Genomic DNA, 22,977 nt, shown 5'->3' on the forward strand with positions numbered 1-22,977 from the left:
TCTCTCCCATCTGGCAGAGGAGTCCGGCTCCCTAAATCTTCTTTTTGTTGGTTAGTTTCCATGGCAGTTATTGTCTGTGTGTGAGAGCGTGTCCGCCCCCTCACCCTCTCCCCTTCCAGAGCGGGCCCTGGCGGCTCAGGCGCGGCCGCCGGGGAGGCAGGCAAAGACGCCAGGGCTCTGGCCAGTGTGCTGGGGTCCTCTCGGTGGGGGGTCAGGCCTCCTGGAGCTCAGGGGTCCCCGAGCCTCCCTCCGTGCGTTTGGGGTGGGGCCCTCTGCCGCCGGGCCCGGCTGTATCCCAGCTCCTTGGCCAGAGGCAGCAGCCGTGGACTTGTGAATTGTGGAAGAAGCCCTCAGGACCCTGGGGATCCTAGGAGGAGCCTCGGAGCCAACCCCTGAGGGACCCTCTGCAGCCCCTTCCCCTCCTTTGTCTTTGGCAGATGATCACCTGATATCCTGTCTCCCCCCGGGTCAGGTAAGTTTCATTTCTATCTGTCTGTGACGAGTGGTGCCTGCCACTGGGGAGACAGGCAGTGGGCTAACGGGGTGGGGAGGGAGGTGGGGGGGGACGGCTCGGCCCAGACAGGCTGGCAGGAGATGGGGAGGATGGGGAGAGGAGAGGGTCTCAAAGCGCCTTTCTTCCTCAGCTGTGCCTCTCCGGCTTTGAAGTTCAGGGCTTCTTTCCAGCCGGTTTTAACCCAGACAGTAAAATGCAAAGATCAGTGTCTAGGGCACAGAATGACTGACATACAGCCAATATCCAGGACTTCTGGCTTCTGGTCTGAATTCAGTTCCCGGTACAATATTGACTACATACAAGTCGTCGTGCTTGGCTCTGGAAGAGCAACACGAATGACCCGCGACACGGTTTCTGCTTTTAAATGCTTTCCACCTGGTGGGAATGATAGGACGTCTACACAGATGGGTATGAAGGCTCCCGGGTCAGGCACGCTGGGTTCGGTACCCTACTCTGGATGCATGACCTTGGCCAGGTCACTTAGCCCCTCCAGCCTCCGTTTCCTCACCTGTAAAATGAGGATGATAATAGTGCCTGCCTTCCAGGCTAAATTCCGCTTGCACACACTCATAAAATTTAGGTCAGTTCATGACAGTAACAACCGCCATACGCTTGTTAACTATTATTACTGTTACAGAAATTATAGGGGCGCCTGGGTGGCTCAGTCGGTTGAGTGTCCGACTCTTGGTTTCAGCTCAGGTCATGATCTCCGGGCGTCAGTTTCCAGCCCCGTCTCAGGCTCCTCGCTGGCTGTAGGGAGCCTGCTTGGGACTCTCCCTCTCTCTCTCTGCCCCTCCCTCCCTTGATCGCACTTGCTCTGTCTCTCTCAAAATAAATAAATAAACTTAAAAAAAATGTTTTCAATCCTATAAAATGTGTAAAGAATATCGGGGATGGTTATTACCGTGCAAGGCAGTCATTGAGTACTAACACAGTGGCGCTTACAGAAAGTTCTATGGGAACACGGGAGAGCTTACTGTCACCTGCAGGGATAGGGTGAGTCTCCTGGAGAAGGTGGCATTGAGGCCGAGCCCTGAAGAATGAGTAGGATTTTGACACGCAGGAAGGAAGGTATGCAGCAGAGAAGCACTAAGCCAAGGTGCGGAGGCAGGAAAAGAGAGGCCTCCTGGCCGCCAGCTCAGTGAGCACCTTGCCTGGGGCCCAAGCACAGAGCCTGGTCAGAAGCTGGGCGGCACTTTGGACTCCCCAGCAACTTGGGGCCAAGGGCAAGTTAGAGACCCAGGCTGGGAGCCTGAGACCAGGGTTCCGGTCCTGGCTGAGCTCCCACCTGGGTGCTCTGAGGCTAACCTCTTCACCTGCTCCAGGTTTGTTTCCTCACCTATGAAAGGGGAATATTGAAACTTGACTTCCCTCCCGATCTTACTTACTATCGTGACTGACCATCGCATGGGAATATGACATTTTAAATCAGTAGGTAAAATGCAAAGTCCTGTTCTTCAAGATGAAAGAGAATTCGTGGACCATCTACACGGCTCTGGGGGAAATGCAGAGGACTATATCATTTAACGAGGAGGCTTGTGAAAATCATCTAGTACAATGCCTGACTCATAATAGTAGCTGAATGATCTCTTTCATAATTGATTGGTTGGTGGACTCACTCATTCAGTCATTCATTCAGGGTTCTTGGAGTACCCACCGCAGGCTCGGTGATGGGAAAGAGGTGTGCCCAAGACAGGCATGGGTCCTGCCCTGAAATGCTTACAAGCAATTCACGAAACTGGCAACCTGAGGGTGTCCCTGTGCCCCACACTAGCAGCTTCCATCCCGCTGGCCGTCTTCTGGCTTCTTTCAAGGATTATTGCTGTGAGACAATTGCTGTGGATTATTGCTGGGGTTTTTTTTGGGTTGATTTTAGGCTCCCAAGACACTATCCCCATGGGTCTGCAGAACACCTCCTCTCTGCCCTCTGCTGGCGGGGAGTTGTAAGTGCTTCGCAGTAAACAGCTCAACATCCATTACCCCTCCACACCAAGCGTTCCGTCTGCCTTCCATCACCCCTGAGATGAACTGAAGTGCCTTAATATTTAAAAAGGAATGAATCTGTAATTAGCACCTTAACATTATATCAGGGCCATTCCAGGAGGCTTTCTATTTAAATGCAAATTGAACCTTCCTGAAGAAAAGCTAATAAGTGATGAAAATAGATAGCAAGAGAGGAGGAAGCAGGCAGGAGGAGGGAGGAGGGGCAGATGTGGAGTCGCCACTGGGGCCACTTTGTTGCTGCCTGTGGACCACACTCCCCTCACCCAGAGACCAGGCGCGGGGCACCTGAGGAGAAGTCCGGGCACCTAAAGCCTGAGTCTCAATTCCCCTCTTTGTTCAGGGGGTGGATCTCCAAACCAGCAGCCACTTGGGTGGGCCCTTCGGGGGCTGCTGGAGGTCATCTCAGAGTCATGGTGGCCTGGAGAGGATACGGGCTTCGGCTACAGCCAGACTGGGGTTTGAATCCAGGATCCTCTTCTGAGTAGCTATAAGATCTTGGCCAATTTCCTAATCCCTCGGAGCCTCCGCACCTTCACAACGTAAGCGGCTGTTAGTGCTCATTCCTCTCAAGATTGCTGTAAAGATTATGCGATAAACAGAAAAACGTGCCTGGTATACAGTAGGTGCCTAACAAATGTTAGTTCCCTACCCTTGTCTCGAGATCTGGCTGGACCAATTTAACCGGTCAAGGTGAGAAGCAGGTTCTCAAGAGAAAGGTGGCATCCACGCTTTCCCTTCAAATAACCTAGGCGAGGGGTCGGGGAACACCAACACTTTCTGTAAAGGGCCAGATAGTAAATATTTCATGCCTGGCGGGCCATATGCTCTCTGTTGCAACCACTCCACTGCACCGTTGTAGCGGGAAAGCAGCCACAGACACCACACAAGTGAATGAGCGTGGCTGTGTTCCAATATAACTTTATTTATAGACACTGAAATGTGAATTTCATACAACTTTCATGCATCACAAAATATTTGTCTTTGAATTTTGGTCCCCCCCAAACATCTAAAAATGTAAAAACCATTCTTAGATCACTAGCTGTACAAAGACAGGCGGCGGGCTGGGTTTGGTCTGTAAGTGATCGCTCCCCGAAGGTTTGACAAGAGACCTTCACCTGTGATTTGGGTGGAGTCTGCACCAGGGGACCTCTCAGAACATAACTCCTAAGGCTGGGACTAATGGAGAGGGACGGCATCCAAGGAAGCAACGAGCCCTTTCTGGGCCAGGACCACCAAGGACAAAAGGACACATAGGGTCCCTGGTGGTGGTCTCTGTTGGGGTGCCAGCCATTAGGTCAGGGCACGAGTACAGGTGTCATTCTACTTTTTCCCAGTGATGTCCAGGAAGGAACCAGTAGCTCCTTGGGCACCGAGCCGGCCAACACATTCTCCTGGTGACAGGCCCGAGCCCAGCCCTGGGAGGAGGGGAATGTGACACCTGAAAGAGATCCAGCCTGGGAGCCTGAGACCAGGGTTCTAGAAGGGGGTTCAAGGGCTCAGACCCTGCTGCTCTCTCCCCAACCAGGAGAGCGGTGAGGGTTTCCCGGGCATCTCAGCCCACCCCAGGAGTGCCTGCTGGTAAAGACGGGCAGGCCCTCTGATTCACCCAAGACTTGGCCTGTCTCCCCCCTTTCCTGGGCTCTCTGACATCTGTCCTTAGAGACACACACAGAGCGCTCTTGCAACTAGTCCGCCATGCCTCCCCACCTCCTCTCTGTCTTTAGCACAGAGAACACAGGTCACCACACCAGATGGCAACCTCACTGTTGTGGCAGATTGCCGGGCTCCCGGGAGAGGTGGGGGTTAAAGCAGAGCACTGGAGGCTGTCTGTTCCACAGTCCCCACCCCTCTTCTTTAACATGCCTCTGCCCGGCCCCTTCTCCAGAACCTCTGGGGAGGAGGGCCTGTGTGCGTGCACGTGCTTGTGCACATGCATGTACGTGTGTGCGCGTGCATTTGTGATGTGAAGCAACAGGGAAGAAGGGGAAGGGGTGAGGAGAGACCGTGCCACAGTGAAAGCCACTCTGTACCTCTGTAGAGGCCCCAGCCACGGTGGACGGGCCCCTCTTCCCAGCTGGAGGGTGAACTGGACCCTGCCTCTCTGGCACCCATCAAGGGGCTCTTGGAGGTGAGCAGAAGCATGGTGTGGAGAATGAGGCCTCTCTGTTTTATTTATATATTTTTATTAAAAGAAAAATTTTTTTTTAACATTTATTTATTTTTGAGAGACAGAGCATGAGAGGCGGAGGGGCTGAGAGAGAAGGAGACACAGAATCCAAAGCAGGCTCCCAGCTCTGAGCTGTCAGCACAGACCCTGACGCAGGCCTCAAACCCACAAACCGCGAGTTCATGACCTGAGCCAAAGTCGGATGCTTAACCGACGGAGCCACCCAGGCACCCCCGCTGTTTTAGAAGCTGCCCCTGGGCCTGGCCACAAGGGAGAGGCTGAAGAGGGGCAGGGCCTCTGAGGGTGACTGTTCTCACCTCCTGGCTCTCTAGTGTCATCTCACAGCAATCCAGCCTGTGGGCCCCCCACCGCCCCTTCCCAGCCCCATGAAGGGGCCAGAGCCTTGGATCCCATCAGGCTCAGACAAAATGGTGCTAACAGGCAGAGAAAGAAGGAGAGGCGGGCCTTGAGAAGCCCTCCTCCCAAAGTAAGTAGTAATAACCAAATAGAAGCCAGTAATGTTCCTTAGCAGGTGAGCAGCCTCCATCTGGAAATAAGGGGAGCCTCTAAGGAGTGGCCCTTTTCTCTCCTGGGTGGAAATGGGACAACCACCTCACAACCCAAGCTTTTGTCCTCCAGATAAGATAGTTTTGCCCCTGGGAGGCCTGGGGGGACTCAGTCGGTTAAGCTTCTGACTCTTGATTCAGGCTCTGGTCATGATCCCCAGCATGCTTCGAGAGAGACCGAGCCCCACCTCAGGCTCTGTGCTGATAGTTTGGAGCCTGCTTGGGATTCTCTCTTTCCCTCTCTCTCTCTCTCTGCTCCTCCCCTGCCCGCTCCCCTCTTCCCTCTCAAAATAAATAAATGAAGGTTTTTTTAAAAAAAGATAGTTTGGCCAGGATGAGGGACCCCAGCAGGAAGTAAGCAGGAGAGCTTACTTCTGGTTACTTCTGCCCCTTACTTCTGCCCCTCTGTTGGCAGAAGGCTGCGATCTATGGGACTGGGGGGAGTGGCTGGCCTTGCTCACTCGGAGCCTGTCAGCAGGACAGCCAGCCCCCCTTACCGCGCCCCTCCCGCGCACACACGCGCGCCCTTCATGACAGGCAGGCTGGCCCATCTGCCAATCAATTTTCCTTGCTGATTTCCTAGCTGAAGCAGCGGGGCTGGTGTGTAAATCATTCAGAGCCCTCTCTCAGCTCTGCCAGGACATGGAGCTCTTTTTAATTAAGAAGAATGGAGGATGTTGCTGGCTCTGGAAATGGCGATATTAACTTACTAATGGGCATTTAAGGAGCCGTGTTTGAGTGGCTGCTGCCTTCCCAGCCTGCACCCTCCGCCCCTCTGCAGAGCCGCCCAGGCCCCCACAAAGGCTGTGCTGTCCTCTGCATTAGAAGGGTCAGGATATAAGCACCTTCCTCCCGCCACCTACATTGGCCCCAGGGATCAGCCAGGCTCCCGCCTGGTGACCTGGGACAAAAAGGCACATTTTCGCATTTATTTAAAAAACATTTTTTATGTTCATTTATTTATTTTTGAGAGAGAGACAGCATGAGCAGGGGAGGGACAGAGAGAGGGAGACACGGAATCTGAAGCAGGCTCTGGGTTCCGATTCAGAGCCCGACGCGGGGCTCGAACCCATGAACCAGGAGATCATGACCTGAGCCGAAGTCAGACGTTTAACCGACTGAGCCACCCAGGTGCCCCTATCTATCTATCTATCTATCTATCTATCTATCTATTTTTAAGATATCTTTTTTTTTAACGTTTATTTATTTTTGAGACAGGGAGAGACAGAGCATGAACGGGGGAGGGTCAGAGAGAGGGAGACACAGAATCTGAAGCAGGCGCCAGGCTCTGAGCTGCCAGCACAGAGCCCGACGCGGGGCTCGAACTCACGGACCGCGAGATCATGACCTGAGTCGAAGTCGGCCGCTTAACCGACTGAGTCACCCAGGCGCCCCATCTATCTATCTATTTTTAAAGTTCATTTATTTTGAGAGAGAGAAAGAGAGAGAGTGTGTGGGTGCGCATGAGTGGGGGAGGGGCAGAGAGCAAGGGACAGAGAGAATCCCAAGCAGTCCCCGTACTACCAGCCCCAACATGGGGCTTGACCTCATGAGCCATGAGATCATGACCTGAGTCAAAAGCAGGAGCGGAAGGCTTAACCGACTGAGCCACCCAGGCACCCCTCATTTTTGCATTTAGAGGAAAGGCCAGAAGCAGGACGACTTGAACCCTTGAGTCCTCTGCCTCCTGTCCTGGCAGCCTGTGGGAAGGCCACAGGCTCCCCAGAACTGTCAGGACCCAGCAGGAAACATGGGTAGGCCTCCAGTGGGTGCCCAGTGCCCACAAGGAGCCAGCCCATCAGCAAAAGCTGCAGCTGTTGCAAATGAGCAGCCGAGCCAAGCAAGGGCCCTCACTAAGTCCCGTCTGATGACTGAACCTGGGGTAGCTGGCGGTGCCCGTAAGCGCCGATGGAGCCAGACCCCTGCGTGTGTGCCACTCAGAAGAATGTGAGGATGTCCATTCTGGGGCCTGCTGCTTTGTCACCATGGCTAAGTGACTCTTCCTGTGGGACTTCACACCCCGGATACCCCTCAGAGTAAAGAACACCCAGCTGGGAGACACCTCAAGCCTGCTGTGCTCTTCCTCTCTCTCCCTTCTAATTTTACAGACTGGCCCGGAGGTGCACGGCCCAGTTGGGGCAAAATGTGGCTGGAACAGAAGTCTCCTGGCTCTTGGTCCCGTGTCTTACCTATTTCCAGTATCTCCCAGGGCAGGTGACGCCACGGCCTCTCCTCCCACCTCATGCTGCTCTTTTCATTTTCTGAGGCTCTTGGGCCTCTGAAGTTCTTCCCTCTTTATAACCCAGATCCTCAGGCTTTATTCCAAGTCCCATTTCCTCTTACGACCTCCTCAGTCAGCACAGGGCAGGGGCCGAGGTCTTTCAGAGAAGGTCTCGCTTGCTCCTGTCCTTCTCATCTCTATGCATGAAACAGCAGAGGAGGGGGCAGCTTCCTGACTCTTCTAAATCATGCAGCTCCTGAGCCTGAAAACCAAGATGATCCCTTCCCCCCATCCCACCATCACATACCTGAGCCGCACTTTCCATCAGATGCACCCCTTAACTGATACCCACTGAGTCCCTCTGGGCCCCACGCCCCGCCCCCCACTCTGCCCTGGGGGAGGAGGGAGAAGGGCCAGTGGCTGAAGGAAGGTGGCCGATTCTGCCACCCATCTAGTCAGGGCTGCAGGGTCAGGAGGAGGCCATTCCTCGGGACCCCAGACTGCCAACCCCACGGGTGGCAGTGCCACGTGAACAGAGGCCGATTATGGTTCCGACTGCCGGCACCTGTGTCACATCATCTCCAGCCGAGTCCTCTGGAGCCCTAAATCCTTCTTCTGGGCTGCTGTTGGGACTGGGCGGGAGGACGCCCCAGGGAGGCTTTTCGGTGTGGGGGAGGAATTTACCCCTGCCTCGGTCTACAGGGAGCCTCAGTTCTGATTGGATGGGCCATCGTCACTTCCATCCCCTAAACACAGCCAGGCTTCTGGTGAGGGATGAGAAGGTGATTCTCTGCAGGAAGGGCGACAGCTGTTTTCCAGATCAGAATGCAATTTAGTTAGTGGGAGAGATTTCGGTGCGCTCAGAGGGTAGAAATCCTGTCCGAGACGTAGGCCCCGACACGGTGGGGCACAGGAGCGTGGGCCCTGGTGAGATGCCTGCTGTGTGAAATGGGCACCTGCTGTCTGGGCTCACCGGTCTGGATACGCAGAAAGTCAGGGTGCAGGAACTTGTCGTCACACAGGGGGGAAAGAAGTCTACTCGTTATAGACTACCTCCTACATGCCCAGCATCTACACCAGGCATCTCTTTCCACCCGTAACTCTAGAAAGTAGATTTTCTTATTCCCCTTTTCCCAGATGAGGAACTGAGAGTCAGGGGTATAAGTGACTTCTTCACGGTCACACAGCTAGAGGGGTCCGAGCCAGGATTCAGACCCAGTCTGCCTAATGCCAGAGTCCACACACTTTCCCCTACCCCATGCCCTGTGAGGCACTGCAGACAAAGAACTAAGGAGAGAAGGTGATCCCGGCCTCCAGGAACTCAAGATGCATCTTTCCAGCCCTCACGGTACCCTGCAGAGGGCGTCCAGGGCCCTCCCCCCCCCCCCCCCCCCCCACCGACAGGAAGGTAAACTGTATTTCCGAGGAGGGAGAAGGAGCTGTTCTAGCTTCTAATAACTAAACAGCTCCCCTCTCCTGTCTCCCCAAAATGTACCCTGCACCTGGGATTCCCCAGTCCCTTGTGGCCCTACCTACCTCCTCCACCCACGGTCTGCCACGCCGGGACTCTGCTAGTTAACGGGGACGAAATTGTCCCTACCCACCCTCAGCTTCCCCACGAGCTACCCCAAGGTGGTGACGGCGGGCCCCTGCTGAATACCTAATAAACCCAGTCACTACCGAGTCAAACTGTGTGTTGTATTCTGTATAAAAGAGACTGTACTAGACCCTAGGTGCAACTTTAGAAAAAAAAAAAATACCGAGTGACTCTTTCTGGAGCTGAGCACCCCTTCAACAAGTCTGACGCAGCAATATCACATAAGAAAGAAAGACTCCACAGTACCAAAGGCTTTATCATTAGAGGCTTTCATCAACTTTCCTTCCCCCGCTTCTCTCCCCTCCCCGTGCCACCTTGTGACCAAGGCAAAGAGTCAAAGCCTTTTTAAGAGAGAAGAGAAACCCAGGCCTGATGTGATTGCAAGGTCTCAGAGCAAGAGGGATTTGGGTTTGACGTGAGGAAGAACTCCCCGACAGGGAAATGGCCACCCTGTGGAACGGGGTGGTGAGGAATCAAAGGGGTCACTGGACTCCCCGCCTCTGCTCGGTGCCCCTTCAGGCCCCAGCTGGGTGCACTCTGCCCAGGCATGGAAACTGCCCGTGACTCAGGGAATCTTAAGTGGCGGTTGCTAGGTTACAAGTTTCCTCAATGTGCACTCAATGTAAGGATTAAAGGATGTCACCTGGCTGAGAGGAAGAGCCATGGGGGAAGGAGTTGGGGAGATGGAGAGAAGCCAGGACTTCCAGAACAAGCAATCAGGCCACGACCTGAAAGGCATCCTATTCTCACTACTTTTCCAAGGGTCTGAGTCCCTAGATCCCGCGGTCCTCATGGAGGGCGGTGCTTGCAAAAAATGAGCGTTAGGCTGGAAGGGGGCCTATTCTGGGATTGGATTCCAGTCCTTCCCCAGTTATGCTGCCCAGCACACAATATGGCAACGGGCAGAGCCGTTGCCGGAACCCTTTGGGGGCCTGGGCTCCTTCCTTCAGTGTAATTGGACAAGAAGCCGGAAGCCAGGTGACAGTTGAAAAGCTTGGTGTCCTTAGGAATACGCAATTCTTTCATTTGTGATTTAACTGTGTTAAAGTGGAAGAGGGTTAGATTCGGAATTCACAAGCTAGACCCTGGTGTCGGCCCTCGGACGGTCGTAAGTCCGTTACTTCACCTCACTAAGTCTCAGCTGCCTCACCTGTAAAAAGTGGAAACCGATACCTGCCCCCGTCATCTTTCCCAGGGTTGTTTTAAGATTACGAGAAAATGAGGGCGCCTGGGTGGCGCAGTCGGTTAAGCGTCAGACTTCAGCCAGGTCACGATCTCGCGGTCCGGGAGTTCGAGCCCCGCGTCGGGCTCTGGGCTGATGGCTCAGAGCCTGGAGCCTGTTTCAGATTCTGTGTCTCTCTCTCTCTCTGCCCCTCCCCCGTTCATGCTCTGTCTCTCTCTGTCCCAAAAATAAATGAACGTTGAAAAAAAAAATTAAAAAAAAATTACGAGAAAATGGATGTGTGAGGACACAGGTCAGTTCGAGGAGTTCTGCAAACACAACATCATATGGAACTGTGTATAACTGCTTAGTAAGCTGCCCCAGCTGGGGTGGGTGGGGACTCCAGGAGCCTTGCCCCATTGCTTTGGTAAAAGGCTCAGTAGACAAAAGAAGCTGAAGACGGGTCCCCCACGAGACCCTTTGAGGAAGACCTATGGCTTTCAGTCTTCTTACTCACCCTGTGCTGGTCTTCTGAACACAGTTCAAGTTGGGGGTCGAGGATCTATTCCCTATTCCTCTGGGCAGATTGTGATCCTTGGGAAGAAAGAGAAACGGTTGGCGTTTCCTGTAAAACTTCATTAATTCAGACCACATTCTTTTGGAATTTATGAGTTCTTACTGAATAGAGAAAACAGAACACAACCTTCCTCTGAAGGTTCTAGAGGTGCTTACTTTGTAAGCACAGAGAATTCAAACAAAAAAAGGCAGTTCAATTTCTAAGCCAAGAACACAAGATATTAAGATGAGTTGTGACTTCTGTTTCTCACAGGAAGTCATTTCTAAACAAGGGGCAAAAGTTTGTATTTGTTCCGTTTCCCTTTTTCTGCATTTTGTTGATAATAGTTGCTGGCCATGGTCTTAATAGCGATTTACCAAGCCCTTGCTATGTGTCAGAAACTGAACTGTTTTACAAACAGTATCTCATTTAATCCTCCCAAAAATCTACCAGGAGCCATCCATAGCATGAAACACTACTCAGAAATTAAAAGGAATGACCTACTGGCGCATGCAACAACCTGGATGAAACTCCACAGAATTATGTTGGGGGCGGAGGTGGGGGTTCCTAGTCAATCCCAAAAGGTTACATACTTTATGATTCTATTTATCTAACTAATCCATTCTTGAAAAGACAAAATGAGGGAAACGGAGAACAGAGTAGTAGTTGCCAGGGGTTGGAGAACAAAAGGTGGGAGGGAAGCAGGTGTGGGTATAAAAAGGCAACACAAAGAACCCTTGTCTTGTGGTGAAAATGTTCTGTACCTTCACTGATCAATTTCCATATCCTGGTTGTGATATTACTGTACTATAAGTTTTGTAAAATGTTACCTTTGAGGGAAACTGGGTAAATGGTTCTATTTCTTCCCCCTGCATGTAAATCTACAATTTATCTCCAAATAAAAAGAGATAAATTCAAATAATATAAGGAAATTGGGGCTCAGGGTGGTAAAACAATTTCAGGGCCAGAATTCAAACTCAGGTGTCAGACTGCCAAACCTGAGCGTTTGGAGACTTGACTCTATTCAAGGGAACCAAGAAGAAGGAGGACCCCATCGGGCCTAGAAGTCCATTAGACCAGGGGACCCACGGGTGTCATGGGCTGATGTGTTACCGGGGGTCTACTGTCCTGAAAAGACTGAGAATGTGGCTTGGAGAAACTATTTGGTAAGCCCTGTGCGTTGGTGCTGAGTGCCAACAGTGAACAACCGGGTTTCCCCTTCCCAAGGTGTGTGAAAAAGGGATGAGAGTGTGTGTGGGGGGGGGGGGGGTCCCCCTATGTGTTTGTCTATGTGGGTGTCTCCAGTTAGGTATCCACATGTCTGTACCTTTGTCAGTTACTCCGTGAATATGTCAGTTTCCGGGTGAGAGAGGGTAGGGTGATGTGCAAGTTCTGCCTACGTGTGTGCAGGTCGGTGTATACGTTATGTTTGGGTGCACCTGGGGCAGGTCTCCCCGGGTCACACCCACATAACTTGTTTCTATGAGGTTAAACCATTTGATAATACCTCCCCCAAAGCAAAGCTGACTATTGAGCCAGCCTGTCACAAACTGGGTCTGTGTACTGTAGATAAACTGGGTAATTGGACTCTCCGCCTCTTCATCCAAAACAAAACACTCACAGACCGCCCACCCCCTCGCTGGAAGGAGTCTGGTTCCTGTCATCTGGGTACTTGGCTACAGTGCCCCGCCTCTCTGACCCTGTAGACAAGGTGAGCGTCTCCCCGAGGGGCCCTTCCCCTCCCCCGCGGGCGGACGCTGCCAGCGCTTATGTAAAGAGGTCACGGCCTGCTCCGCCGCCGCCGCCGGGCGCACGCGGCTTCCTGCACAGGTGTGGCGGCTGCGGGCGGGGATGTGCGTGGAGCAGCCTGGCGGGCCTCCTTCTCCCGGGCGGCTCCGCTTCTCCTTCGCGCTGCTCGTTCCTTCTCCTCGTCTGCATGTGTGACAGCGGTGTGCGGGCTGGGGAAGGACAGCGCGCCCTGTCCCCAGCTCCCCGCAGCGCTGGGGGGGCTCCCCGCTCCCGGGTGATGCGCTGTCTGCGCCTCGCCGCCGCGCTCCTCGGGCCTGGCTGTGTAAGTGGCGCGGGGGCGTGGGCGGGAGGGCGCGGGCAGAGGAGCGGGGGCGGGGGGAGAGAGGCGGCGGCGCCGGGAGGTGTTAACTCCTTGTTCCGCCGGGAGGCTGCCGGGCGCCGCGAGCCCCGGAAAGCCCCCGCCCGCCGTGCGCCCCGCGGGTGTCCGAGCCGCCGACCGGGAGGGGAGGGGGACACCGCGCTGCGGGGCGCGATGCCGCCGCGGGGTGGCGCCCTCGGCCGCCTTCTCTTTGAAGTTGGCCAGGACCTGGGAGCCGGGAGCCGGCCCGCCCCGCCGGCGGTGCGAGGAGGCGAGGGCGTGGGGCCCCGACCGCCCTTGATTCGCCCCATCCCTCCCGCAGGGCCAGGCGCGGACGCCGCCGGACCGCGCAGTCTGGAGGGACTGTGAAGCGCTGGCCGGCGTCGGGGCCCTTGCCCCGGGGTCGGGCGGGAGCCGGCGGACGGGAGCCAGATGGAGGCGGCGAGAGGGGGCGCGGAGTAGCGGGCGGCCCCCCGGGCTCGCACCTCCCGCGGCGCCGTGGCGCTCCGCGGGCACTGGGGCGCGGCGGGCGGGGCCCCCGGGGCTGCCATGGAGGTGCCTAACGTCAAGGACTTCCAGTGGAAGCGCCTGGCGCCGCTGCCCAGCCGCCGGGTCTACTGCTCCCTGCTGGAGACCGGGGGGCAGGTCTATGCCATCGGGGGATGTGACGACAACGGCATCCCCATGGACTGCTTTGAGGTCTACTCCCCCGAGGCCGACCAGTGGACCGCCCTGCCCCCCCTGCCCACCGCCCGGGCCGGGGTGGCCGTCACCGCCCTGGGGAAGCGGATCATGGTGATCGGGGGTGTGGGCACCAATCAGCTGCCCCTGAAGGTCGTGGAGATGTACAACATCGATGAGGGCAAGTGGAAGAAGAGGAGCGTGCTGCGTGAGGCCGCCATGGGCATTTCTGTCACGGCCAAAGGCGAGTGGGGCCAGGGCTGAGGGAGGGAAGAGAGAAGGGCGTGGGGGACCACGGGGAGAGGGATGGGAACTAACACTGAGTTGGGGGCCCACTGTCACAATCCCGATCCCATTTGATCCCTACAATAGACACGGAAGACCCACAGGCCTTATTTTACAGATGGGAAAACAGACTCAGTAGGTGAAGTGTCTAGTAATTTCATGTGATGCCAGAACTCCACTCCACCAGCCTCCTGCCAACAAGCTGGGCAGGCCTGGCCAGAGAGGAGAGTTGGGGACTTAGTGCAGGGTCTCCACAGACCTCTTCATTCAGCAGAATGAGGAGCCTCCCACCCATAGCACCTCATCCCCTGAAATCTGCCTTCGAAGGACACCACCTCCAGACACATATTTGGGGTCCTGGGGGTGTTCACTGCATCCCTGTACCATCACTAGGCCCCTCTGGTGGGGCTTTGAGGCCTGATTGCGGGGCCTTTCCCACTACCCTCAACCTCCCCTTCTGCCTCCGAGTCTCAGAGATACTAGTGAATGGAGACTAGAATGTTCCTGAGGGTTGTGCTCCTACAGCACCTCGCCCAGGTTCACAGTTCTCAAGGGGCGTATGCAGGGACCATGAGGTTACTGGATCTTCATTTCACTTTCTCAAAACCCCTCATTCTTTCTCCTTGGGCCTGGTACAGCCCAGAGCATAGAGCGGGCTCCAAAAGTTCTTTGGCTGAAACACAAAGGGTTTTATGGGAAATGGTCCAACAGGAATTAGAAGACCCCAAGTGCAGCTCAGACAGACAGCCTTGGTGGGATGCAACCTTCCCTCCCTCTCTTGCAAAACCATCCCATTTGCCTGTGGGGTCTACTGTAGATCAGGAACCAGGATTTCTGGAGGGTCTGCTGTGTCCCTGGCACATTTCCAGGTCCCAGGGAGGAAGGAAAGAGGCAGAAGGTCTGGCCCCTACTTTCAGAAGTCAGAGTCTGATCAATGAAGGTGACCAGTGAGAAACTCTAAGCCTGAATCCCTCAGGGTAGTGGCCAGTGAGGCCTCCACAGGCCATCAGTAAGGATAAGAGCCGGAGGGCCCATGGGGAAAAATGAGGGAAAGGGTATTCCTTTGTTCCCAGGCTTCAGTAAATGGTGCTGAAAGACAGAACTAACGTTTATTGAATCCTTACCACGGGTGCTTTATATATTTTAGCCCCTTTGATCTTCAAAAACCTATCTGATGAGATAAGTGCTATTATTATCCTCATTTTAAAGAGAAGCAATGTGGGGCCCAAAGAGGTTAAATAATTTGCCCAAGGTCACACAGCTGGTGAGTAATGATGGCGTCTGGGCTCTTAACTGTGGCATTGAATGGGTTCAGGAGTTAGTTTAATAAGCTTTCACATGCCTGTGTGGCAGACACGGAAGCAGAGGCTGGGGTCACAGATGACCAAATTCTCTATTTGGAAGAAACCGACGAGGATTATTTCCATAACGCATGGTGAACAGGGTGAGCAGGTACCTTGGGCGGTACTGAGCCGGTGCTCTCAGCCCCGCTTTGCAGTTCAGGGACACCCAGGCGAACCTGAAGGGATGATTAAGAGCTGACACAGGAGCGGTGGTGTGGCGGGAATGAGGGCTGTCGGCTGGACGTGTGTTTCAGGTGACACAGGGATGGGAGAGGCGGAGCTTGTGTAAGGGAAGTCCTTCTAATATTAGCAGGCCAGTCTCCTGGCCGCAGGCTAAGGTTAGGATTTTTTTTTTCCTTGTTCAGTAAGATTGGAAATAGTACTCAGTAGAAGGAAATAGTAGTCTCCCTGCAATTCCCTTACAGAATAAAGGTCTCCTAGAGCTGGAAGCAGTGAGGACCAGCTACGGGGAGATAGAATCCTGGGCACGGGTGGGTCCCCGGGAAGAAGAGTGGCTTGTGGGCTGGGGGAGGAGGGGAAGCTGTGTCTCTGATAGGCTGCAGGAGGCACTGGGGTGAGGCCCAGGGAAACGCGGGTGCCTCGCTCATCCTCTCTGATGCCCTGTGTCAGGGGTGTGCCTTGAAAGGCTACCTGCAACCAAGAGCAATAGAAAAAGGGAGAGAACTCACTTCTCTCAGAGTGCCCAGCTTACTGCCTGGGTTCCTTAAAGGGGCCGCTTTTCTCTCCTCCAAAGCCTCACCCTCGTTCACCCCTAACCCTATCCCATCTAGCTCAGGATGTCTTCTGGAGCCCACAGGCCTCCTCATGTGTGAAGGAGGATGGCATTCCCCCATGGGGATGGCAGACAGAGAAAGAATCAGCAGCAGTCCAGGGTCCCACAGGGCCGGCGACAGCAGGGCTGACCTCATTTCCAAAGGCTCCTGCTGGGTCTGGAGAGTTCCAAGCAGGGAGTGCCTAAGGAACAGGCCACTATTGGAGGACATCAGAGGATTACCCCTCCTCTTCGGCATCCCCTCTGGCTGCCCAGGAGGGAGGAGTGTAGAGGGGACAAAACCTGCAAAGGGTTGTCCAGGCCTCGACTCCACCGCAGTCTACCCTGTGAGAGGCTCCGCCACGGGCTGGACATCGAGGCGTTCAGGCCTGACATGGCTTCAGGCTCAACCATGGCAGAGACTCTCCATGGTTCCGTCAACCTCACCCCGGCACAGCAGCGGTTGGGAACCTGGCCTGGCCACCATGCTGGTGTGCGAGGGGTTGATGGGGCCTGGCCTGGTGGGTCATTACTGATGGGCCTGTCTCATAGTGTGCGTGAGCTGAGCCAGGGGTTGTGTGTGGCCTTTCTCCTTAGATTACCGAGTGTATGCGGTAGGCGGGATGGGCCTGGACCTCCGTCCGCACAACCACCTCCAACACTATGACATGCTCAAGGACATGTGGGTGTCACTAGCACCCATGCCCACCCCGAGATATGCTGCCACCTCCTTCCTCCGAGGCTCCAAGATCTATGTGCTAGGTAAGGACAGGTTATCTGTCCCACATCTATCCCTCCTTCTCTCCCTTGGGTCAGTTTCCACAGGAAGCGGTCAGTGTCTGTGTGCTGAGCATCTCCTTGGGGGCAATCACCGATGCCTTACCCCGCAGGGAGCTCCCTGTGTGGTTGGGTAAACGTGGAAAGGGGAAACCCAGCCCCCCGCCCTCAGGGACTTACTCTGGCCCAACCCCCCTGCCCTCCCCCCACCCTCCCAACCCTGGTCTCGCCTCCAGGGGGACGGCAGTCCAAGTATGCAGTCAACGCCTTTGAGGTTTTTGACATCGAGACTCGCTCCTGGACCAAGTTCCCCAACATTCCCTGTAAGCGGGCCTTCTCCAGCTTTGTGACCCTGGATGACCGCTTGTACAGCCTGGGAGGCCTGAGGCAGGGTCGGCTCTACCGGCAGCCCAAGTTCCTCCGGACGATGGACGTGTTCGACATGGAACAAGGTGAGCAGGGCACCAGCCTCTAGCCGCCCACCCCGCTCTGGCTGAGTCCCCATCCCATGCGCCCGCCCAAGCCGCTGATCCAGGGGGGTGAGCCTTTCAGGGGTCAGAACAGCCCTCTCCACTCAGGCCTCCTCTTGGGATCGCATTCTCTCCTCTGGACAGGGCTCCTCTGGGTTGGCTGGTTATTTTTATCAAAGCCTTTCCCATTTTCTCTTCTTACAACATTCAGGCAGGGCCCGGTGAGGGAGGGCTTTTCCGGCTTTTTACCGATGCAGACACAGAAGGATCCCGACTCCCACGCCCACTGCCTCTAGTTAACCTCCTCTCCAGCTCAGAGACCTTGAGAACAGAGGTTAGAACAAGGTGATTGGTTGTAGGGGATTATGGTTCCTTAGACTGTAGCAAGCCTGGGAGAGGGTGTAGAGGCCCCGGAGTGCATCATTTCAAACAGCAGGAGGCGGAGTTTATGCCCTGAGCACAAAGCCTAGATGGGGTGGACGCCCATCCAGGATGTGAGCTCTGGGGACTCCGTGTGTACTTGGCGGGAGAGGTCAGCGTCTCACTCTCTCTAAATTTATCCTGCCGTGATCCACGGCCCGCAGGGGGATGGCTGAAGATGGAACGCTCGTTCTTCCTCAGGAAGCGGCGGGCAGACTTTGTGGCCGGTGCTCTGAGTGGACGGGTCATAGTGGCCGGAGGACTTGGTAAGGATGAGGCTTCCAGGCTGTTACCTGACACCGTGCCCGAGCAGGAGAAGGCACCAGCTGCCTGCGCACCGCCTGCCTATCGCGTTCTCCCAAATCATTCAAAAACCCCTCTTCCCAGCTGGGCTTCACAAACCCATGGGGGCGGATTTTTAGTAAAAGGCAAAAGAGAGGCAGCAGTGACTAGAAACTTCTGGTAAAAGCAGAGGGTGGGGAAAGAAAGCCTTCCTCTCGAGGAGACAGAAGGACGGAGAGAAGGCAGGAGGGGCAAAGTGGCTGTCGGACAAGAGTGAGGGCTCAGGGTAGGGAAGGAGCGTTTCTGCAGCCCAGGAACTAAAGTCCCTTGGCTTCTGCTTGTGGATTCCAGAGGGAGGGAGGGGGGGTGGGGGCGCTGCGGGGCATGGATTGGGGGCTGGACTTCTTCGTAAGGTCCGGTTCCCTTGGCGCTTTCAGGGAACCAGCCCACTGTCCTGGAGACAGCAGAGGCGCTCCACCCCGGGAGGAACAAGTGGGAGGCCCTCCCCACCATGCCCACGCCCCGCTGCGCCTGCTCCAGCATTGTCGTCAAGAACTGCCTCCTGGCTGTGGGGGGCGTCAACCAGGGTCTGAGCGACGCAGTGGAAGCCCTGTGTGTCTCTGACTCCTAGCTCTCAGCACAGCGCCTGTGCCCCGGACCGGATCAGCCCACTCTCCACAAGAGGAATGGTCTCGTCAAAGCAGTGTGGGCGACTTCCCAGGATGCCAGCTCCTGTCAGCAGCTAGTGGGGTCAGGCCCCGGGGTTCTGAGGGACCTCCCTCCGCCTCCAAACCCTACCCATCCCAGGAAACCATGCGAAGTCCCAGGGACTCAGCCAGCCTCCAGCTGGAGGCCAGCTGAACTCTGAGGAGAGTCCCCCCTTCCTGCTCAGGCAGAGAAAGACACAGGAGTACTGGCTACCTCCCCTTCCTGTGAGTTCCACCTCCCCCCGTGTCCAGGGTAGGGGGTGGGCAGGGCCGAAGACAGCTGCTATCACTGTCCTCTCCCCAGCTCTGAACTAGTTTGAGGGTCCCTCGGGATGGAAAACGGAGAAGGTTCGCAAGGAGTCCCAAACCCCTCGCTTCTCCCTTGGTCTACATCCCTTCCCCATTTGGTGGTCAGCCGTGGGCCTGCCCTAGCCCTCGTCCCCTCAGCAAGAATTGGCCTTGGAGTCAGGTTCACGGGGACTGGTCCAGGTCAGTAGCCTCGGCCAGGAAGGACCCGTGCCTCTCGGGTCCTCGACGGGAAAGTGACGATGGAGAAGCAGCAGACGCCCAGCCCAGGCTCTGCTTCCCGCTCCTCCCCTCGCTCACTTTCTCCTTCCGCCACCCTCCCCCCTCGCCCTTTTGTCACCCACGGCCCCAGCGCATTTCTGGGCAAAACCTTCTCATGTACACTGTGGCATCCAAATCCACGAAGGATGGATTAACTGCACTCTGGTTAACAGCAGCAGCACAACAATTAAAATCTATATTCCTATTCTCTCGGGTACCTGGTGCAGGGGTGGGGTGGGTGGGTGTCTTGATGGGTAGAGGGGACCCCATGAAATAGTCCCTCTGACTGTCTCAGACTAAATAGGGCCCCAGGCGACCAGCTGTTGTGGGTTCCGCCTCCAAAGCACCTCCTGCCCGGTCACCTCACTCCCAGTACAGGGCAGCCCTCCTCAGTGCCTAGTCTCCTTTGTGTTAGGAAAGGCTGACCTCTTCGTGCCTGGCCTCAATTCACTCAGCCGAAGTTCACTTCTGTCTTGCCTGAAGTTGGACGGGGATCGCTCACTGACTTGCCGTGAAGGACGTGCCCCCTCCTGGCTCGTAGAGCGCCTCTTTCTGATTTCCGGTTATTTTGAAAAGCTGTGCCAGCACGGGGACTACAAAGGAAAACCTGCCCCCCCCCCCACCAAGGGCTGTGGGGGAGTCAGCACTTCCTGTGTGATGGTGTCATTCATTCTAATGAGGCAGGAACAGAGGGAGCCTCCTGGAGGAAGTGACTCTGCCCCTGGGTCTTCGAGGGTCAGGGGTGTTTGTCCCTTCCTCAGGCCCCAAGGGTGCTGCCCCCTGCTGGCCCAGCCTTGCCTTCCCACCCCGGCTAGAGGCATCCTGTGGCCAGGGGGGGTTCCTGGTGAGCGGACTGGGAGGAAGGGTGCCTTCTTATTGCTTCTGGAACCCCGTACTTCGGTTCTGTTAGCTGCTGAAGTAACTGTTAGAAGATCCTGGAGGAACCACAAATCCTGTGAGGGATGGAACAGCATGTTAAGGAAGCCACTGCAAAGTCCAGCCCTGGTCTGGTCTTCCCCTTCCACGTTACTTCTGCGCCGTCCCCTTCCACTCTCCCTGAGAAAAGGGGTCCCTCCCCACTTTCCAAGAGGAAACCAAAGCCGTGTGTGTGTGTGTGTGTGTGTGTGTGTGTGTGTGTTGGGGGAGGGGACTTTCCAAGCACACAAAATGGTACCCGATCTGTGCATGGGACTGAAGTATTTTTAAATGGTCGGAACCTCAGAGGGTACAGCCAGTCTGAAAAAGGTTCTTCCCATTATGAGAATGGGGGACTAGCCACTAGAATCTATGAGGGCCGCTAAGAGGTGGAGCTGGTATCTGCTGAGGACTTACGGCTTGGAGGTCCATTTTGGGGTGTTTCACCGAGCTGGGGAAATAGGGAATGTCAGTGGTAAACCCCTTGGTCTGCACCTCATGGTGCCATGGAGGCAGCTCAGGATCTGGGGTGAGATGGCCTGACTCCAGGCCTCCCTCCCCCTCTCCCCCCATAGGCTTTCCTATCACCATCCCTCCCTGGAAAGATCCCTCCCCTCCTCTCATCTTCATTTCCCAATCTGTAAAACAAGAGCGATGATGATGCCATCTCACAAGTACTCCAATCCTTAGATCAACTTTACGAGGTAAGCAGTTTCCCATTTTGCAGATGAGAAAACTAAGGCTCGAAGAGGTTATGTAACTTGTCAAAGGTCACAAGCTAGGAAGTGACTGAGCCATGTCTGATTTCAAAACTTGTGACCACAGCACCGCTTTGCCTCAAATGAACTAGCATACAGGGAAGACGAGGATATCAGCCACGCCGCACCGTGTAAGGGGTTCCACATGCCAAACCTGGAAAGATGGAGACTCTTTTCCCAAGGAAGGAGTCTGAGGATTAGCAAGGAAAGAGTAGAAAGGGCTCCCTAATAAGAAATAAACATAGGGGTGCCTGAGTGGCTCAGTGGGTTAAGCAGTGGACTCTTAAAAAAATTTTTTTAATGTTTATTTTTGAGAGAGAGAGAGAACACATATGGGCACACATGGAGGAGGGGCAGAGAGAGAGGGAGACCCAGAATCTGAAGCAGGTTCCAGGCTCTGAGCTGTCAGCACAGAACCTGACGCGGGGCTCGAACTCACGAACCGCCAGATCACAACCCGAGCCAGAGTCGACCGCCTAACCCGCTGAGCCACCCAGGCGCCCCTAAGCGGTGGACTCTTGATTTTGGCTCGCTGTGCAGAGCTTGCTTCGGATCCTCTGTCGCCCTGTTTCTGGCCCTCTCCTGTGCTCGCTGTCTCAGAAATAAACGTTAAAAATCGGAAAAAAAAAAAAAAAGAAGAAGAAGAAATGAGCATATTTCTACATTTATATCCCAGGAAAGCTCCCTTCCAGCTTTTTCGTTCCATTGGCTGTTCCAAAGCATTGTTTGACACTCAACACCCATTACCTAGACGTGAGTTCCCGCCCTCTGGGCAGTTGCAATCTTAGAAGGGAGACAAAGGGACTAAATCTGCATTTCCATTTGATGAGATAAGTGTCGGGGCCTTTGCTAGCGCAATCCAGAGGTACCCTACTAGTGGTGACTAGGCAGCAGAGAAGGACTGGGGGTGTCAGGACAGGTTTCCAGAAAATCCCAAACTGCACTTTGAAAGAAGAGAGAGACCAGTCAGGCAGAGGAGGATGACCCCAGGCTTTGAAGCAAGAGAGATGGGCTCAAATCATGACTGTCGTGTGCTGATTGACTATGGATATGTTGTTAACCTCTCCGAGTCTGTTTCCTTATTTGTAAAATGGGCAAAATAATTCCTCGCTAGGAGAAAAAGAGCCCCCCCGCCCCCCGCCCCGTAAGTAAAATGATTCGTGTATATTAGGTGAGTAGCTGACTTGTTGTTGTTGCTGAAGGAGAGGTAGGGGCATTCTCAAGCCAGCTGGGAGAAAGGGTCTGGCTTATTTGGGGTACAGCTTGCACATCGTGGAGATTCTAGGGGCCGGAAGTGCAGGCAGGGCAGATCAAGAAGGGCCTCGCGTACCTTGCTAAGGAATTTATCCATATGAGAAATTGGGAGCAGATTAAGGATTTTAAGCAGATGAGCACCACGATCAGATTTGTGGGATATCCCAAGGTCCTCTTCTGAGGAAAATGAAGGAAGTGAAATCACCAAGACACCATCTAAAACGAGAATCCCAGTTGGGGTTGGAGTCCTTGGAAAACATGGGGACCAAGCTCCCCAGGCCTTCTCTGGAGGAAGGTCCATTTGCTGGGCAACCAAGCTCTGGGGGAGGGGGGGTGGTTGGGACCACAAGGAGTAAAGAAGTCTCTCCCCTCCATTGCTTCATTTTCTCCAGATTTTTTTTTTCTAATAATCTCTTACACTTGCGTTGGGCTTTCTGGCTGGCCGAGATCTTACACGGGAGGTGGGGTAGGGTTAGCCATTTCCAACCCCCATATTAAAGAAGAAACGGAGACCCAGAGAGCCCCTGTGGCTGACCCATGTGGCACAACTTGTAAGTGAGGGGAGGGAAATTCTAACCCAGCTCAGAGGTGTGCAAGACGCCTCCGAGCTCTGCAGTAAGGGGAGTGGCTACAAAGGTCAGTCATCTATCCATGTCCCCAGGTGGCTACAGACTGGACCAAAGCCTTGAGCCAAAGGCCTCCAGCTCCAGAGAACTGGGGTTATCCAATGGATGAGATCAAAGAGGCGGGCACATAAAAGGACCCAGGCAGGTTGGGCAAAATAAAAGCTGCCATTTGCATTGGCTTCCTAAGCCTGCCCAAGCAAAATGCCATAAACTGGTGGCTGAACGC

The 22,977-nt window shown here is 54.8% G+C and overlaps 1 protein-coding gene and 1 long non-coding RNA gene across 4 annotated transcripts in view; one reads left to right on the forward strand and one right to left on the reverse strand.

Annotated features, from left to right (window-relative positions):
* Positions 1–10,999, reverse strand: part of LOC128313041 (uncharacterized) — a 35,951-nt gene extending 24,952 nt beyond the window's left edge. Inside the window, exon 1 of the long non-coding RNA XR_008293158.1 lies at positions 10,749–10,999. This is a non-coding gene — a long non-coding RNA (uncharacterized LOC128313041). The remainder of the gene's footprint in view (positions 1–10,748) is intronic.
* Positions 102–19,403, forward strand: KLHDC8A (kelch domain containing 8A). Of its 3 annotated transcripts, none has more exons than XM_053209320.1 (7): positions 102–472; positions 12,411–12,858; positions 13,217–13,819; positions 16,573–16,737; positions 16,989–17,204; positions 17,807–17,908; positions 18,362–19,403. In XM_053209320.1, the coding sequence occupies exons 3-7, from the start codon at positions 13,444–13,446 to the stop codon at positions 18,553–18,555; spliced, it is 1,053 nt and encodes a 350-aa protein (XP_053065295.1). In that variant the 5' UTR covers positions 102–472; positions 12,411–12,858; positions 13,217–13,443; the 3' UTR covers positions 18,556–19,403. The 3 variants fall into 3 exon arrangements, with proteins under 3 accessions (XP_053065295.1, XP_026930666.1, XP_026930667.1); XM_027074865.2 differs by having other exon boundaries at positions 12,411–12,498; XM_027074866.2 differs by lacking the exon at positions 12,411–12,858.
* The last annotated feature ends 3,574 nt before the right edge of the window (positions 19,404–22,977 follow it).

Source organism: Acinonyx jubatus, chromosome E4, assembly GCF_027475565.1.
Source record: "Acinonyx jubatus isolate Ajub_Pintada_27869175 chromosome E4, VMU_Ajub_asm_v1.0, whole genome shotgun sequence".
NCBI classification, from domain to species: Eukaryota; Metazoa; Chordata; class Mammalia; order Carnivora; family Felidae; genus Acinonyx; species Acinonyx jubatus.

Excerpts from the sequence above, each read along its gene's own strand:
- KLHDC8A (XM_053209320.1), top strand. The coding sequence starts at position 13,444 with ATGGAGGTGCCTAACGTCAAGGACTTCCAGTGGAAGCGCCTGGCGCCG. Across the intron at positions 13,820-16,572 it reads CATTTCTGTCACGGCCAAAG|ATTACCGAGTGTATGCGGTA; the intron begins GCGAGTGGGGCC and ends CTTTCTCCTTAG. Across the intron at positions 17,909-18,361 it reads CATAGTGGCCGGAGGACTTG|GGAACCAGCCCACTGTCCTG; the intron begins GTAAGGATGAGG and ends TGGCGCTTTCAG.